General features: G+C 36.1%; 1 protein-coding gene across 1 annotated transcript in view; it reads right to left on the bottom strand.

Annotated features, from left to right (window-relative positions):
* Nucleotides 1-17,658, bottom strand: part of fa2h (fatty acid 2-hydroxylase) — a 52,996-nt gene that overhangs the window by 4,722 nt on the left and 30,616 nt on the right. Inside the window, exons 2-6 of the mRNA XM_059334407.1 lie at nucleotides 13,590-13,709; nucleotides 7,050-7,192; nucleotides 5,007-5,107; nucleotides 4,032-4,204; nucleotides 363-615 (exon numbers count right to left, since the gene is read on the bottom strand). Of these exons, the coding sequence (XP_059190390.1) occupies nucleotides 363-615; nucleotides 4,032-4,204; nucleotides 5,007-5,107; nucleotides 7,050-7,192; nucleotides 13,590-13,709 (790 nt within the window). The remainder of the gene's footprint in view (nucleotides 1-362; nucleotides 616-4,031; nucleotides 4,205-5,006; nucleotides 5,108-7,049; nucleotides 7,193-13,589; nucleotides 13,710-17,658) is intronic.

Below are 17,658 nucleotides of genomic sequence, written 5' to 3'. Positions count from 1 at the left end.
TCAAAATAAACATTGTAAAACACCTAGAAAACACTAATAGGAACCTGCTAAAGGTCATTTACAGTTGTGTTTAAAATAAATGGAAAAATGATAGTGATTGGAGTATTTACTGCTTTTTACTGCTATATTTGATTTACTCCACATTAACAGTCTTATCATAACATGTATTCCTATCAGTAGCAGCTCAAAACCAGATAATTTACTGTATTTTATAAAGCGATTAAATTAATATTAAGCAGAATTTAGTTCAGAGTTCCCCACAACCTTCGTGGTATTGGTCATGTGGCCCCTTGGGGAAATTAATTGCCCACCCCTGATCTAAGCACTGTATGTGGATTAAAGAAGAGGTTTCCATGGCCCACCTGCTCTCTGGTGCTCAAAGTGGTGTTTGACGTGGTAGGCCTTCAGGCTGTACATATACGAGCCTCTTTTTGGCGAGCCGTAATGAAGGTAGTAGTGGATCATGTCGTACACGACGTAGCCACACAGTCCCCCGACAAACACGGATGTCCCGAGGGTCTCTGGGAGCGTGCTGCAGAGGGTAAGATAGAAGACTCCCACCACTAAGGAGGCCAGGCCGGGGGGAAAGACCAGCCGAGCACCGTCAAATGGAGACTGGGGAGACAAACATTGGACACTGAGACAGGATACTGAGAGGCAACCATCAAACACCAGGAAACTGGACCATATTACACTGCTCCTTGAATCACTACACTGGCTTCCTGTGAGTCAGAGGATAGATTTTAAAATCTTATGCTGGTCTACAAAGCACTGAATGGTCTCGGACCAAATGACATGCTTGATCTGCTCCCTCTCTACGAAGCATCCAGACCCCTTAGGTCAGCTATTCTCAACCTTGGGGTCCTGACCCCAATTGGGGTCGCGAGATGATTTCTGGGGGTCGCCAAATCATTTAGGAAGTCAGCTCTGTCTCCACTGTGTTAAAGTGTTCATGTGTTTTAGTCTTTTTGGTCATTTAATGTCTTTTTGGTCATTTTGTGTCTTTTTTGGGCCATTTTGTGTCTTTTTGTGGTCATTTTGTGGTCAATTTTGAGTCATTTTTTGCTTAATTTTATGTAATTTTTTTTGTCATTTTGTGTCCGTTTTTGGTCATTTTGTGTCTTTTCTGGTGAATTTGTCTTTTTTGGTCATTTTGTTTACTTTTTGGGTCATTATGTTTCTTTTTCTGGGCTATTTTGTGTCTTTTTTTGTCATTTTGTGTCTCTTTTGGTCAATTTGTGTCTTTTTGTGGACATTTTTTTGTCATTTTGTGGTCAATTTTGAGTCCTTTTTTGCTTAATTTTATGTAATTTTTTAGTCATTTTCTGTCATTTTTTAAAAATAATTTTGTGGTCAATGTGATTCTTTTTTTGGGTAGTTTTGTGTCTTTTCTGACAAATGCCAAAGTATCAAGTTATTACTTTACAAGGAGTCTCTGGCTTGAGCGGGGTCGCGGACAACATCCATGTTAAATTGGGGGTCGCGACTCAAAAAGGTTGGGAACTACTGCCTTAGGTTATCTGGAACTGGCTTGTTGCGTGTCCCAAGAACAAGAACTAAGCGGGGTGAGGCAGCTTTCAGTTATTCTGCTCCTCACCTGTGGAACAAACTACCTGTAGATCTGAGGTCTGCTCCTTTAAATCAGGACTAAAAACACTATTGTTTACTGCAGCGTACTCTTAACTTTAACACTTATCTACTCTACTCTACTACCCTTACTTTTTAACTAAGCAATGTTTGACTTGTGCTTTTTATTATTTTATCTATTTTCTTATCCTGCTGTATCTTATTTTATCTTATTTGTATTTTTATTTCTATTTCCCTGTTTTAATTGACTGTTTTTACTGTTTTCAATTGTGTCTTGCTGTTTTTAATGTTTATGTAAAGCACTTTGAATTACCTTGTGTTGAATTGTGCTATACAAATAAACTTGCCTTGCCTTGCAGCTATCAAAAAAGATGAAAATTGGCAGTACTGTATCTAGTTTTTCAGGTTTTCTTTATCTGTGTGTATTTTTGTCAGTCCTATTTTATATTTTATATTCATCCAATAGACATCACACTTGGTGGGTGTATTGCTGAGGAAGTTCAGTGTCAAGGGCAAGCTATTGACATCTACGGGACAGATTTATTAGTAGTCGTTATGTAGAGATGTTCTGATATTATTTTTTACCTTCCAAATACAGTTCTTATACCTGAAATTGCATATTAGCTTATACAGAGCAAGGTTATAATAGTTTTGGATTTTTCATCAGTTTCTAGTTTTTATTTTATTGTGATTTCTTGTTTTCAAATTCAGTTAGTTTTAATTCGTTTTTATTTTTGGAAAATGCTTAGTTTTAGTTTAGTTTTTATTAGTTTTAGTTTTTTGTAATGGAGTATTTGTTGGGTGCCAGATTAAAAAAAGTCACAATAAATGTTTCCTTTATTTCCTGTGTCTGATCCATCTCAGCCCCAATAAGTTTATTAAGTCATAAAACCAGATAGATTAAATAGATTTCATATCAACCAAAAAGGTTTACATATGAAAAAAGTTGACAAAGACGAAAATGAAGGACATTTTCACTATAATTTAAGTACTTTTAGTTAGTTTTGTAACCACAAAATACAGTTTCAGTTAGTTTTAATTTTTATTTCAGTTAACGAAAATGTTTTTCAATTCTAGTTTTTGTTATTTCGTTAGTTTTTGTTAACTACAATAACCTTGATAAAGAGTACCAATCTAATACCAGTTTGTTGAAAAAACATTCTAAATATTATTTTTGAACAGTTATTCTATAAGCCCTGAATGGACACTCGCTGCTGGAACCTGCCTGACTAGTACTGCACATGCAGCACTCTCAACACAGATGAGAAAGAAACAAGAGGGCTCACTCTTCACCTTCTTCCATCATTCCCTTTGAATTCAGCATTTTTTTTGGAACTGGTGATGGCACTAGCTAATAGGTGAGGCATAGCTCTGTCGCGATAATTACTATATCGAGTTAGCTGTTTATATGTTATTTTACATTTTCATTTTTACATAATGATTATCCCATTGCAATCTTTTCTTAACAGAGCCTGAAAGTCTATTTTATTTCTTTTGGTTGTAGTTTTTAATTATGTTTTATTTAGCTACGATATTTTAATATTTCTTTTCCACATTTCAATTCCAATGTTCTCAAGATTTTAAAAATTAATTGCTGTGGAAAAGGATGTACGTATTATACTCTAATATCGTTAGAAAACTAAAACAACATCAATACAATGATACTATTGTTTACACTGCAAATTATGTGTTTCTTACCAAGATAAAAAAAAAAAACTTAGATTTAAAAGTGTTCGATAATGTATCCTGTTTTAAGAGTTAATTTCTTATTTTAAGTATTCAACATGCTTATTTCTAAATTTAACAATCTTATTTCAAGAAATCTGTCCATGCAGCAAGATCATTTCCCTCAGATTTAATGTTTTTATCCTGTTTTTAGACACACCCTTTTTTGCAGTGTATTGTGATCGTTTCTGGGAAAAGATATCGTCCTAAAAATGTGTTATCTTGAGAGGCCTAGTGAGGCATTTTGCTTATTTCGCACATGTGTGGTACTAATCAGGTACTGCACTGAATGTACGGTTGGGGAACAAGTGACATGTTTTTGTTCCTGTGCATCATAAATTAGCTGATAAATGATAACATGATATTCAGATCAGTAAACAGACTTCCTCAGATAACTGATCCGGCATCTTAGTCTGTGGCAGCAGCAACACTTGTATCAGTATCACAACTAGGCGTGCAACGATTGGTTGACATTGTCGACAAAAATCGATAACAAAATTAGTTGCTGATTAATTAAATTGTGGATAATTAGTCGGTCACATCACCCCGCATTAAAACTAGTGTAATAAAGAGCAGGTTGTTTATGACCAGCAGTATGAAGTCATTACTCATTAACTCTGCATGAAGTATCCATAATAAACAAATAATGGTTTATGATTAATCCAGTCATATGATGGTGCCACGTGGCCTGTCCCTCAGCTCTGGCTCTGTGTTTGTACCTTGTGGTGCTGTCCGTGCAGAAGGAAGTGTAGCGTGATGAGGTAATAGTTATGGGCTGGTGGCTTCATGTGAAAGACAAAGCGATGGATGCAGTACTCGATGAACGACCACAAGAACCAACCCATCAGAAAGAGCAGTGGGAAAATGTACTTATGGACTGGGATGGAGAAGTCTGGGAACACACACACACACACACACACACACACACACACACACACATATTGATATAGATACACACACATTAAAAGGACATAAAAATGACAACAATGTGTTCAAAAATGAGAATTTGGACATGGTAATGAAGATGAAAGTCATGATGAGTTTATGATATCAACATGCATTATACTCTGTGTGTGTGTGTGTGTGTGTGTGTGTGTGTGTGTGCGTGTGCCAAGGTTATAATAGTTTTTGAATTTTTCATTAGTTTTACTTTCGTTGTGATTTTTTGTTTTCAAATTCAGTTAGTTTTAATGAGTTTTTAGAGTGAGTTTGCTCGTTTTAATTAATTTTTATTTTTTGGAAAATGCTTAGTTTTTGTTTAGTTTTTATTAGTTTTAGTTTTTTTGTAATGGGGTATTTTTTGGGTGTCAGATTCAAAAAAGTCACAATAAATGTTTCCTTTATTTCCTTTGTCTGATCCATCTCAGCCCCAATAAGTCTATTAAGTCATAAAACCAGATAGATGAAATAGATTTCATATCAACCAAAAAGGTTGACAAAGACGAAAACGAAGGACATTTTCATTATAATTTTAGATAGTTTTGTAACCACAAAATACAGTTTCAGTTAGTTTAAAAAAACCAACTTGTTTTATTTTTATTCCAGTTAATGTTTTTTCAATTCTAGTTTTCATTATTTCGTTAGTTTTCGTTAACTATAATAACCTTGGTGTGTGTGTGTGTGTGTGTGTGTGTGTGTGTGTGTGTGTGTGTGCGTGTGCGTGTGCGTGTGCGTGTGCGTGTGCGTGTGTGTACCTGAAGTGATGTCTAGCCTGGTGGTGCCCTTTGCCAGTGTGGTGTAGCACTGCCAACTGTAATAAAACACAATAGGAAGCCACACCACTGGTACCCAGTACCTGTAGCAAGAGAGCAGAGAGCAATATGGTCATACTTTCAATCGTTTTACAAGAAGAAATATCCTTTCTGCCACATTTGTTTCATCTCTTCCATCATATCATATCATATCTTAAGGTGTTCCAGAGGAGCAGGAAGCTCAGGCGAGCTGAAAACGTTAAAGTGGATGTAGTAAAAAACCAATGTGCTCCCACAATAACAACTCAGAAGGAGCTCTTGAAAACACTGAGTGGGTGATTCTCATGAACATGGTACAGCTCGTAGCAAAAATGCAAGACCATTGAATACATATTTTCTTTGACCTTTTATAACATATACAATCTAAATTCACTGTTTAATATGAATTTATAATATATTTAATGAGAATCACCCAAGTGCTTCAGAGTTTCTGGAGGTTTTACCCATTAATGCAGCACTTTCAGCTTTGTATGTGGCTTCTCTGTTCACAGAGTAATACTGTATCCTATGCAACAAGGTGGGATGGGCACCTTTTTCTGTGAGACGAGACATGCACTGGTTCCTCTTCATTTATAAAGTCTTGATAGGCGACATGCCACCATACCTCAGCATTTTATTAAACTGGTCACATAGTAATTATCCAACACGCTCTAGTGATTAATGCTTAATGCTCAATGTTCCCCGGACTAATACTGAAAAACTGCTTTCAGTGTTTCAGCTGCATCTACCTGGAACATCTTACAACATTAACTGTTTTTAATGTTTTCAAGTGTCTGTGCTGTTGGTTCTTCATTGTGTTTTCTCTGTACTCTCGACATCACTGTAAATGAGGGGTTGCCCTAAATTCCTGGAGAAATAAATAAAGGATAAATGAAATGAACTAGCTCTGAATCCTAGCAAGTGGTATTAAGGTGTAACAAGACTGCCCTACAAAGTCTAACTGCAGTAACTAGGCAAAAGGTCAAACTGAGAAAAACTGCTTTAAAGTATTTTAACGTGTTTTAACTGGCCAGCCAAATAGATTATATGTAGATAAGTGATATGAAACTCATTTCTACATGTACTGATTAATTTTTAAGCTCAAAAATCATGATGATTTATTTGACCTTTGACCCCAAAAACATAGTTACTGCACTCTGGTTTTGCTGTAAAAGGTTCTAATATTAATGCAGAAACAGAGTGCAGTAACTATAATGTTGTTGTTCTTCTTTCAGCTTTTATATTTTGTTTTCAGTGAATAAACATTTTCAAATTGACTTTGTAATGAATGTATTTAAAAGTGTTTAACAACTCGATTCAAAAATTTGTGTATTTTAGACTTATTATAAAGAAATTTTATATTTTAGTCCTTATATAATTTTATCTCACTTTTTTTTACATAATCACTATCTAGATAATTTCCCTTTCAAATAAATGTAAAATTTCTATTATTTTTATGTTTAAATTAATATATATATATATATATATATATATATATATGTATCCAAAGCAGACCATGGTAACTGAAATTACTGCTTGGTTTTGAGTTGGATTTTGTGTTTTTTGTATAATTATTTCTCTGAAATAAAGCAAAATTGAAATCTAAAACTTTGTCAAAAGATAAAACAGACATCAAGGAGTTCATTTTTAGTTATAACTCAATTCTGACCAAATATGTAGTTACTGCAATTAGACTTTGTAGGACAGAATAGACTCAAGTTAATTGGAGACAGAAGGAAATATGCTAAAGTTCAGCCTTATGCCACTTTATGATTTCTTTCCCTCCTTTTTTTTCTAATAAACTGAGCTATTTCTCAACCTTTCCATGTACACTGTTATCTGCAGACCATGGCTCTAGAGGCCTGGTTGCAAATTACTTATTCATTTTTATTAGTTGATAAATACAATAGAATCAATAAATCTTGTGCAGTAACACTTATTATCTGGGAATTCTTAATTAATGGGATTATGAGACTCAATAACATAAGAGAGAGCCAAAGTGTTTACCAGGAAGTCTTGGTGCCGGCCTCCAGGAGCGGGTTTCCAAACAGTCTGATTGGTCTATCGACTGGCTGGTGCACCCACGCATCATATTTCTCTCCCAGGTGGCCTACCTGCCATGCCAGGGGCTTCCGCCAGTCCACCAAGTCCTGTACAGATACAACCAATGACAGATTAGTGAAACACATTCTACACAGGTCTATAGCTGTATATCAATATCACGGAAGGATCCTCAAACAGCTGAATCTGAAGGACACTACATCATCGACATCCGCTGAAGGACTGTCCCAATGTCCAGGATCCTCCAGAGGACAGAGTCCTTCTTCTGCCCAAATACCAAGGATGCATGTGTGTATCCTCCATGCACCCCGACTACCCATAATGCCTTGAGCACACTGGTCTACCGGGAGTTTTAAAAATGACGAGCGTAGAAACAGCTACGGGATCAGTTAAATATTCAGGTTTAATCCACTTTGTGGCTTTTACTTGCTAAATCGTGGAGATTCAAACTTAAAACATCTTCTTCCATTTCCACAAATATGTGTCAGAGTGCTGATGCCAAAGACACATCCATGTCATGAACTGGTTTTGAATTTGCAGCGCTGAATTTAAGCAGGACATCCAATTACACAATGACACACAGCTGCACACTGAAGGCTCCATTTGTGCGTTACACCAGTGATAGAAGGACTCTGGCCTCGTCTCTGGAGGACCTGACTCTGAAGGAAGGAGCCTACCAAGGAAGGATCCTTGACATTGGGATACAGTCAATGTGTACACAGGTGACTATGCTGGAGTTCTAAGAGAGACTGTGAAGCCTCCAGCAGGTGGCAGCAGAGAGTTATAAACTGGTAAACTGCTCTAAGACTTGTCAAACCAGGAAGTGAGTGACTGCTTGTATGCTTGTTTGTTTGAGTTGTGTTTTTGCCTGTAACAAATGAGAAATTGAAGAGTCCAAAGAGCAGAAACTGAGCTACTTTTAAAGGCTCTTTACAACCTTACAGCCACATGTGAGACGTGCAGCTCTGGTGTGCATGAAAAATAAAGATAGTACCGTTGTGTCTCACACTGATCTGTGGTCAGTTTCCTCCTCTAAATTGTGTTTATTTGTCATTTTTTTCGGGGAAGTTGGGATTGTTGCAAAGAGGGTGGTGTTTCATATATGAGGACATTGTAGGGCTGGGCGATATATTGATATAAAAATATGTCGATATATTTTTAAATGTGATATGGAATTAGACCATGTCGCATACATCGATATAGTTCAATTTTTTCTTTCTTTCTATATAAATGCTGCCCTTACTAGGATTTGTCATATTTAGTTATTTTGTAATGTTCAATTTTATTTTATAGGCTGGTTTTATATAAGATATTTTTTATTTAAATGTGCACTTTATGGAGCTGCATTATATATTAGGGCTGGGCGATATCTCGATATAAAAGATATATCAATATATATTTAAATGTGATATGGAATTAGACCATATCATATATATATATCGATATATATTTAAAAATATATATATTCCTTTATATATAAGTGCTCCCCTTACTAGGGTTGGTCATATTTAGTTATTTTGTAATGTTCGTTATTCTTTTCTCATATAAATATATTTATTTCAGAATAAGATTGGCCTATTTATTTCATAGGATTTAAAAAAAAAAATGTTTTATTTAAATGTGCACTTTATGGAGCTTTGATTTTGAAAAAAGGTTCTCCTGTTGTTATACAGTATTTATGTTCACTTAAATAAACGGTTTCAATAAAACTACTTGTGACATGTCATATTTGGCTTTACCTGAACATTTTTTCTCACTTTGTGATAAAAATATTGGGATATATATCGTATATCGATATTCAGCCTAAATATATTGGGATATGACTTTTGGTCCATATCGCCCAGCCCTAGGACATTGGTATCAGGTACGGACTGACACAGATATGATTGATTGAGGATGATTGCAGAGTCTCAAGCTGATTACAGGTCAGCGCTCAGATAATAACTTGTTTATCACACATCCTCATATAGACACAAAGAAAGATGATCTCTCCCCAGCTGTAAAATCTACTGCACAATGTGCAGCTTACTGTCTGTCGCCTCCACTTCCACAAGCATTATGTAGACACATTCGCTCACACTGACAGTTTAGCATGCAATGCTACATTTGCAGGCACGGACTGGTCAGCTTCCTGTCATATCACTGTAGACTTAACGTCAAAGCAATGCACCTCTTTATGTCGCTTAATCTGCATTTGTGGTGATGGTGAGGATTATAAATAATGTGCAGAATTTAGGACTCTAACACCTGTATGTGTAGCATTGTAGTGTAATATAAAGAGATGCTAGAACAGAATAGAATAGGGTTTTTTTTTGTCATTGCACAGATGTACAGCGAAATTAACAAGAGCAGCTCTCATTTTAGTGCAACAGAACACGATAACTTAAACAGAGTAAAAAAATATAATAAGAAGAATAGACAGGGCTGTAACTTCAGAATTCTGGAACCCTGGAGACATTTTGGGGTAAAAGTGTTTTCTTGGTTGTTCCTATAGTATTTTTTTTGTGCTGAATCCATTTCTGCTGGATGTCAAGCTGTAAAAGTTACGGTTTAGTCATAATTATTGATTAATTAGTATGAATTTAAGGCTCACAATAACCTCTTACAAAGAAATAGTATGGGTATATTATACTTTTCCTGAATTGACAGATTCCATTAAGTATTGCAGTTGTTGGTTTTTGGGTCCCCGATGTCCCTTGATCCTACAGGGATCAAGTAAACTATATAGTTTAGGTGAAAACTGTGGGAAAATGTGTGTAATTTATGGTTTAAAGAGGTCATGTGACCTCTGTGTTTGTCAGAAAGATACACCTTTGGGCTTAAATGAAAGCCATGGATTCCCCCTTTACAATGATAACAAACAACCATATATAATATATTCAAAAATTTGAAATTTATAGCCATTTCTAATACTGGGCAATTAATCAATCATGCTAATTAATCAATCATTATGACTAAACCGTAACTTTAACAGCTTGACATCCGGCAGAAATGGATTCAGTCCAAAAAAATATGTGTGTTTATATGCTGTCTAGACCTTTCTAGAGCAGCAGGTTTGGGATATTTACAGGGACATAATGGAAGTTAATGCACATAAAATGAATATAATGCACTGTTGTTTCACAGTATGAGATGTTTGAGTTTTTTTTTAATTCTTGGAGGCGTTCAGGGCAATGACAAACTGTACCTGAGTCTACTGCTACCACCTGGACAAAAAAATGTGTCTATACAATTTAAATCATATTAAATTAAAAAAAATGATATAAGTACAGTAAAAAGTAAATCAAACTACAACAACTGGACTGAAATCAGCTGGTTACGCGTTAGCTGCCAGATGTTGATGCTGGGGAAGCTCTGAGGGGCCTGTTGATAACTGTCAATTCTGGTATTTTTGTTTAGTTCAGAAGTGAAACTACCAGTCACATGGTGAGAACACGCACACTTGTCACAAGGGCAGGAACTTTCCACAAATAAGTGATAGTAAAAGAAGAGATTTCAGTTCTACTTTGAGCAAGAAACTTAACTTAAAGTGACAGTTCACCCCCCAAAACCAAAAATACATGTTTTTCACGACTGTCATTTTTAATAATAATTACTCACAGTCAATATTTGTTGTGAATATCAGCAAATGCCAGTAATATTTATGGTTCTCTACATCTAAACAGGGGAAGTCTGCTCATTCAAAATAAGTTTCTTCTGTATCTAAAATTAACAGCTGAAGAAAGAGAAGGAACCGGGTCATGTGCATTTGTGAAACCACATCTCACATTCCTGAGTGTACGTACACACACACACACACACACACACACACACACACACACACACACACACACACACACACACACACACACACACACACACACACACACCAAAAAAACAAAGCCTGATGCTTGATTCAAAAGGGCAGGTGAAAATCTAAATATTGTGAGTTTCCTGCTTGACCAGTTTGTCTTTGCATTGACTGTCGACACCAAGTGGACTGTGTCAACACAACACAAGGCGGCTTCTTGTGAGACCCGGATCATCATCATCATTTAGGGCTGCAACAAATAATTATTAGTCATTATTGATTAATCTGCCTGTTCTTTGCAGGATGAATCATTTAATCTATAAAATGTCAGAAAACAGTGAAAAATGGCCATCTCTGTTTCTCCAAAGTGATGTCTCTTCATCTTTTTTTCTCTGTCCAAAACCCAAAAGATATTCAGTTTATTAGGACATTTTTGCACGACAAATTACTTTTAATGACAGCTCGATCATCAAAAATGTATTTTTCTGTCCACCAACTAATTCATTAGTAGACTTATTGTTGCAGCTCTAGAATGATTACACACATCCTTGTACTTCTAACTTTGTGAGGTCCCTCATTGGAATAGTGAATTCCCAAGCCCCTAACCCTTAACCTAACCTTCACCATCACAACTAAATTCCCAACCCTAACCCTAACATAACCCTAATGTAAACTTAACCCTAAAACAAAGACTGAACTCTCAAACAAGCCTTTAAAGAAGTGAGAACAAAAATATCACAAAAATATCCTCACTCTGTTGGTTAAAATCGTTACCGGTCCTCACTATGTACACACACACACACACACACACACAGGTAATACAGGGACTTAACTGACGTAAACCAAGTCCAGCTGCTGCTCTATGAAGCCACCCACAGTGTGACGTGGGTGGGTGTTTTTTACTTTAAAATTGTTTTTTTTTTTTTTAAAACTGTTGTTTTTACAGTTAAAAAAAAAAACTGCAGCTGTGGTTGTGGTTGTTACAGGAGAACTTTTTGTAATATTATGATACAATGATATTGGCACTGTTGATTTCATGTTTAAGATTGCCATTTTATTCCATTTTTGACCGTATAAAATAATAAAAATTATAAATGCAGCATAAATTTAAGATTTTACCATTAAATATTACAGTATATTCCTATATACACACACACACAGCTACTTGGCTAACTATTATCGAACCCTAACATATCCCAAATTGTAACCTAACCTTAAACCAAACACAACTTTAGCAGTTCAAGCACACAATAAAAGTTAATCAAAAACATTTTATGATGTGCAGAGTTTCTGTTCTCGTTTTTTTTAATGACGAGCCAGTAAAGCATGCGACAGGTGCAGTGACATTTCCAGAATTGTTGCCAGACTTACACAAACGCTGTCGTGTTTCTGGCGAATGGGTAAGGCTTTTGCAATCACACCACCCTGGAGCTGTGTGATGGGAGTGTCCGAGGCACGGGTTTATTTTACAGCGACACCAGAAACCTCAAACTGGTAATACAGGGATTTAAACCTGAATTTGATTGCAACAACAGAAACACTGTGCCGTGTTAAAGCCAACAAGGCCCAGTCCAGGTCTGATTTACGATGTGAACAGTCAAGAGGGGTGCATTTTATTCAATACCTGGATGCCTGGCAACAGAGCGAGCAAGACAGACTGGTTGAATCTGTCATCACAATGAGCTGTGCAAGGAGCTGGTATGCTGATGTAGCTGGAGAGAAGAAAAACACTTGACAATCTGCCCAATCACATGAGCATGATTGAAATGAATCCATCTGTCTAACTATATCAGTTATTTTGTGTCTTTTTTTGGTAATTTTGTCACTTTTTTGGGTAATTTTGTGTCTTTTTTTGGTCATTTTGTGTCTTTTTTAGTCTGTTAGTCAAACATAAAATGTGATTTTGAATCTCTTTTTTACTTTCAAAACACTATCATGCTCAATAAAGAATTTTAAATGATGCAAATGCGAACAAAGGTTGCAAATATAACATATAAGAGGGCAACATCCAATTCTATCATTTTATACTAAATATATTTGAGCTTGTCTCCAGTTTTACTTGGTATATCATCATCAAACTGAAACTGGCCTCATGGAGTTTACAGCCAGAACTTTACAGGTAAATTTACAGTAGGGCTCCACGCTGCTTTGTTTTCTAGTCTGGATGTGATGAAGAAGTCATGAATTGGTGCTTTTGGTCCAGAGGGTTAAGGGAACACTTTGTAAGGAATTGGTTTAGCATTATGGTGATATACTTATTACCATTAACACACCTATGCATGTCTGTTCATGCTGCTGTTGGCCAGTGTGAGAACTTCAGCCTCCTGACAAACAGGGACAGTTTTGGAATGAGGCGGGGTGAATAACCTGATGACTGTTCACCCTTTTTCCACCACAAGTCACACCCGCGCACACGCTTTTCTGTCCTGTTTGGTTGCTCTCATTCCAGTCCAGAGCATGTAACCAAAAACAATTTCAACAATTGAACACAAAGACATACTGTAGGTGGGAAAACACTCTCACCATGTGATCACATACCAACTCACACACACACACACACACACACACACACACACACACACACACACACACACACACACACACACACATATACACACACACACACACACACACACACACACACACACACACACACACACACACACACACACACACACACACACACACACACACACCTTATCCAGGTCCACAGAGCTGCAGCGGTTGTACGCATCATTCTCGTCCTCCTCTTCCACCTTCGTGTCTGCCGTCTTTTCTTCTGTCTGCTCACTGGCCTTCCTCCTCTCTCTCAGAGTCTGTAGGAAAACAAGACAAAAACAGACAGAATTAACAACAGAAAGATGGACTCTTTTGTTTCTCTTCAACTGACAGATTGATAAAGTGTTTTCAATTTCATGTCATTTCATAGATTGACAGATTGACAGTTTATACAGTGCCTATATAATAAGCTAGAGCTTGCACGAAGCACAAACACTGATCTGTGTGTGTGTGTAAGGTGAGTCACACAGTCTATTATTTCCAGAGGGGCTGCCCTTTGCTCTTCTCTGTTGAATGTAACAGCCCCACCACCATGTTATATACTAGGGTATGGCCACAGGTGACGCATACGTTAACACTTTACAATCTTTGAACCTGGTGTTTCTGTAAGTTTCCCCACCACTGCAAAAGACTGCCCACTGGGTTGTCAAAAGTATCCATAAACCACTCAAAAAAGTATCCATACTCAAAAAAGTATCCATACTAAAACGTTGTATTCGGATACAATACTAATTTTCAAAAGTATCGACGTTAATTGACACAGTGTCAGTATACGTAAGCATAGAGTTAATAAGTTTACATGAATGTTGGTGACTGAAAAGTGTTATTTTCTCTCTTGAAGTCCCAGAATGAAGCAGAGAAAAGTCGACCTGCAACCAAACAGCAACACACACAGCCGAAAATATTGTTCTAATTGTTATTGTTTATTGTATTCATTTATTTTTTGCACTACCTCAGACCTGAAGCTTGTCATCATAGTTGCAGTTTCTTTTTGCACAACTGTTTTTTATTATAAATATTAACCGGTGGTTCTGTTCATTTTTACATGTTGCATTTTTCTTGTTAATAAAAATATTTGTTAAATTTTGGGGTCTTTGTTTTTATGCTGGTGGTATTGGTATCGAGTTGAACATTTTAGTATCATGACAGCCCTACTGCCCACTGATCACTCACTGATGTGACATGTTAAGCCGTCTTTAACGATGATGCATCTTTTTTTTTCTTTTTACGATGCAAGTTATTGCCTTTCTTGCTTAAGAATGGTAAGACATCCTTATGAGGCGTGATCAACATATCCAGGGTCTCTTATCAATCTGACGTGCCACCAGGCTAAGCGGTTTTATAACGGTGGTTATCAACTCTGTAAATCAACGCAGGGTTTCCCAATCTAGGGACGAGTTTGTTCATAAAAAATGGTGATGTTTGCAGCAAATGACCAATTGCTAACACAGACAAGTCAACTATATTTTACATTCACAAGAGAAAACTATTATATTGGGCAAATTCAAACAAGTTCAACACAAAATGCAGGAAGGACAGCTGGAAAAAAATCTGACTGTGAATGTGTAAATGTGTGGCTTATAATAACTGTATAACTGCAAAAAAAGTTCATAAAGGCACGTTTCAAGCTCATGTATTGGACAGAAGAACATGCAAAAGATGTAAACATTTTTTTAAAAAAGGTCTGAAGAAGAGTTTCATAGTTATAAAAGTTCACTGTATCTTAATTGATTTATTTTAATTAAATTAAATCTGTGTGTTCCTCCTTCAATAGAATATCACTGCTCCACAGGGCACAAGTAGACCAGCTGACTATAATTACATTTGTGTACTGCATTCTATCAATGTGCTCCTGAGATGTATTGTTATTGTATGTAAGACAATTTTAGTCATATCCTTTCAGTTGCAACCAAGGCCAAATTTTGAAAAAAAAAAGTATAAAAAATGATACAAAGCGGTATCCGGCTCATTGTCACATCTCTTAAGTGCAACAAGTACAAGGCTTTAGTGCTTCAATCAGTCTATGTTCTGGGAATATATGTGTATACAAAAACACAATGAAATGGCTTTGACATGCAGAAAGTCTCTGCTTACGTGATTTGAATGAAACATTAGTGGTAACAATGATAGCCGATCTGAACTTTGTTGAACCAATTATTTAAATCAGCCACAACTCAAATATGACATTGCTCCAAGTGAAGATAGAGGGACAGTAGCATCAAAGTATACAGAGTTGATTAAAAGACAACAAAACAGTGATGAAGAGATGCAGATCTAAGCCCGATGACTTAAGCAACAACAACAACAACAACAACAACATGTCTGCTCCATCTATAACTTTATCTTTTTAGTATGATATGCTGTAAGGTAGAAAGCTGCTTGTTTGAGGCTGCAGTAACATGTTCCACTGGAAACAACAGCTAGAATTCATGTCAATGTTCCCTGTGCTGACCCAGTTTCATCCAGGAGCACCTGCCTAATGTACTAGTCACAAACAGTAGTTACCCAAAATGTGACTTTATACATAGTGACATGATGCTATTTTTTTTAACCCAGGTTGAAAATATTCCACAGAAGAGTTAATGAGGACCAAGTTCTATATGTTTAAACTTAATATATTTGATCTTATCTCCCCTTATATCATATCTTACTTGGCCTATCATCAAACAAAAACTGGCATGGAGTTTCAAGCCAGTAGATCAGAGGGAAGTTGACGACACCTTGCTCTGTTTTTACGTAACAACGTTATTAAGAAGTAATGCCCCGGCACTCTCGGTGACTCCAGAGGGCTGATATAATGAAATGTAATGAGCATTCTGTATGGGAAGACTGACAGTGGAGAGGTGGAATAAGCTGCAGTAATCTGAGTAATTTGAGAATTGAACATGCATATGTTTTATTATTTGTTGCCATGAAACTGGGTTGATTGTAGGAATCTATTGTAACTGACGTAAACCAAGTCCAGCTGCTGCTCTATGAAGGAGACAGCTATGTAGAGGTTGGGTCAAAAAGTTTTCTTAATAAAAAGTAAAAAAGAGCCACCCACGTCACACTGTAAAAAAAAAAACTGTTTTTTTTTACGGTAAAAAAAATGGCAGCTGTGGTTGCCAGAACATTACCGTAATAAATACTGTAGAACTTATTGTAATATTACGATAAAATCTTACTGGCACTGTTGATTTCATGTTTAAGATTGCCATTTTATTCCATTTTTTACCGTATAAAAAAAAAAATCCATCAAAAAAAATGCTGTTCTGCCATATATGACAAGAAAATACTTTATAAATGCAGCATAAATTAAAGATTTTACAAAAATTACAGTGATGGATTGTACATGTATATTACAGTATATTTTTGTTACAAACACGGTGCCAGTGTATTTTACAGTGGAGTAATGTATTTTAAAAAACTAGTAATTTTCCACCCCTTTGCAACCCAAGTTACAAATTACAATATTCTACTATTATTTAAGTTTTTTCCAATTCAATATCTCAATAAAGATTCATTATTCATATCAATTCATGCATCAATTCAATAGACCTGGTCTACATTGAGCAGTTTATATCTTGACTGTATAATGATAATTGAATAATTGGTTTGAACAGTTTTTTAAAGACAGTAATTCCAAATTCTCTGATTTCAGCTTCTTCAATGTGAATATTTCTGGTTTCTTTGTTCCTTTATGATAAACTGAACATCTCTTTGGTTTGTGGACAAAACAAGAGATTTGAGGACGTCATCTTGGGGTTTGGGAAACACTGATTTTTAAAAAAAGTATCTTATTGACCAAACAACTAATAATCGTTAGTTGCAGCAGTACTCTGCGGACTCTTCAGATAATCATCGTCAGCTCCTGTATCTGGGGTATTTTCACTTTTGTGCAGTGGGTGGTAGTCTATGTTCATGACATGTTATTATAGTTACACAACACAGAGTTGCTATTTTAAAATGTTTTTAAGAGACAATGTGAGATGACATCACAGTGGGACAGAGAAACTGTGCAGTACAGGAAACAATAATTCTTTAATATCTTTTTATCTGCTTCCCTAAGCCAGGGATGGGCAACTTAAATGCTGGAAGGGGCCACAATTTTTCATCAACACTACCACAGGGCCACATATAAGACTGTGCACTTAACCAGATATGATGAAACTGCAATTTTATGTGTATGTAATGTTTACAGTGCAGTAACTTAACATATTTCAT

The sequence above is a fragment of the Centropristis striata genome, chromosome 6 (genome assembly GCF_030273125.1).
Source record: "Centropristis striata isolate RG_2023a ecotype Rhode Island chromosome 6, C.striata_1.0, whole genome shotgun sequence".
NCBI lineage: Eukaryota > Metazoa > Chordata > Actinopteri > Perciformes > Serranidae > Centropristis > Centropristis striata.
This window is presented reverse-complemented; position numbering and strand designations above follow the sequence as displayed.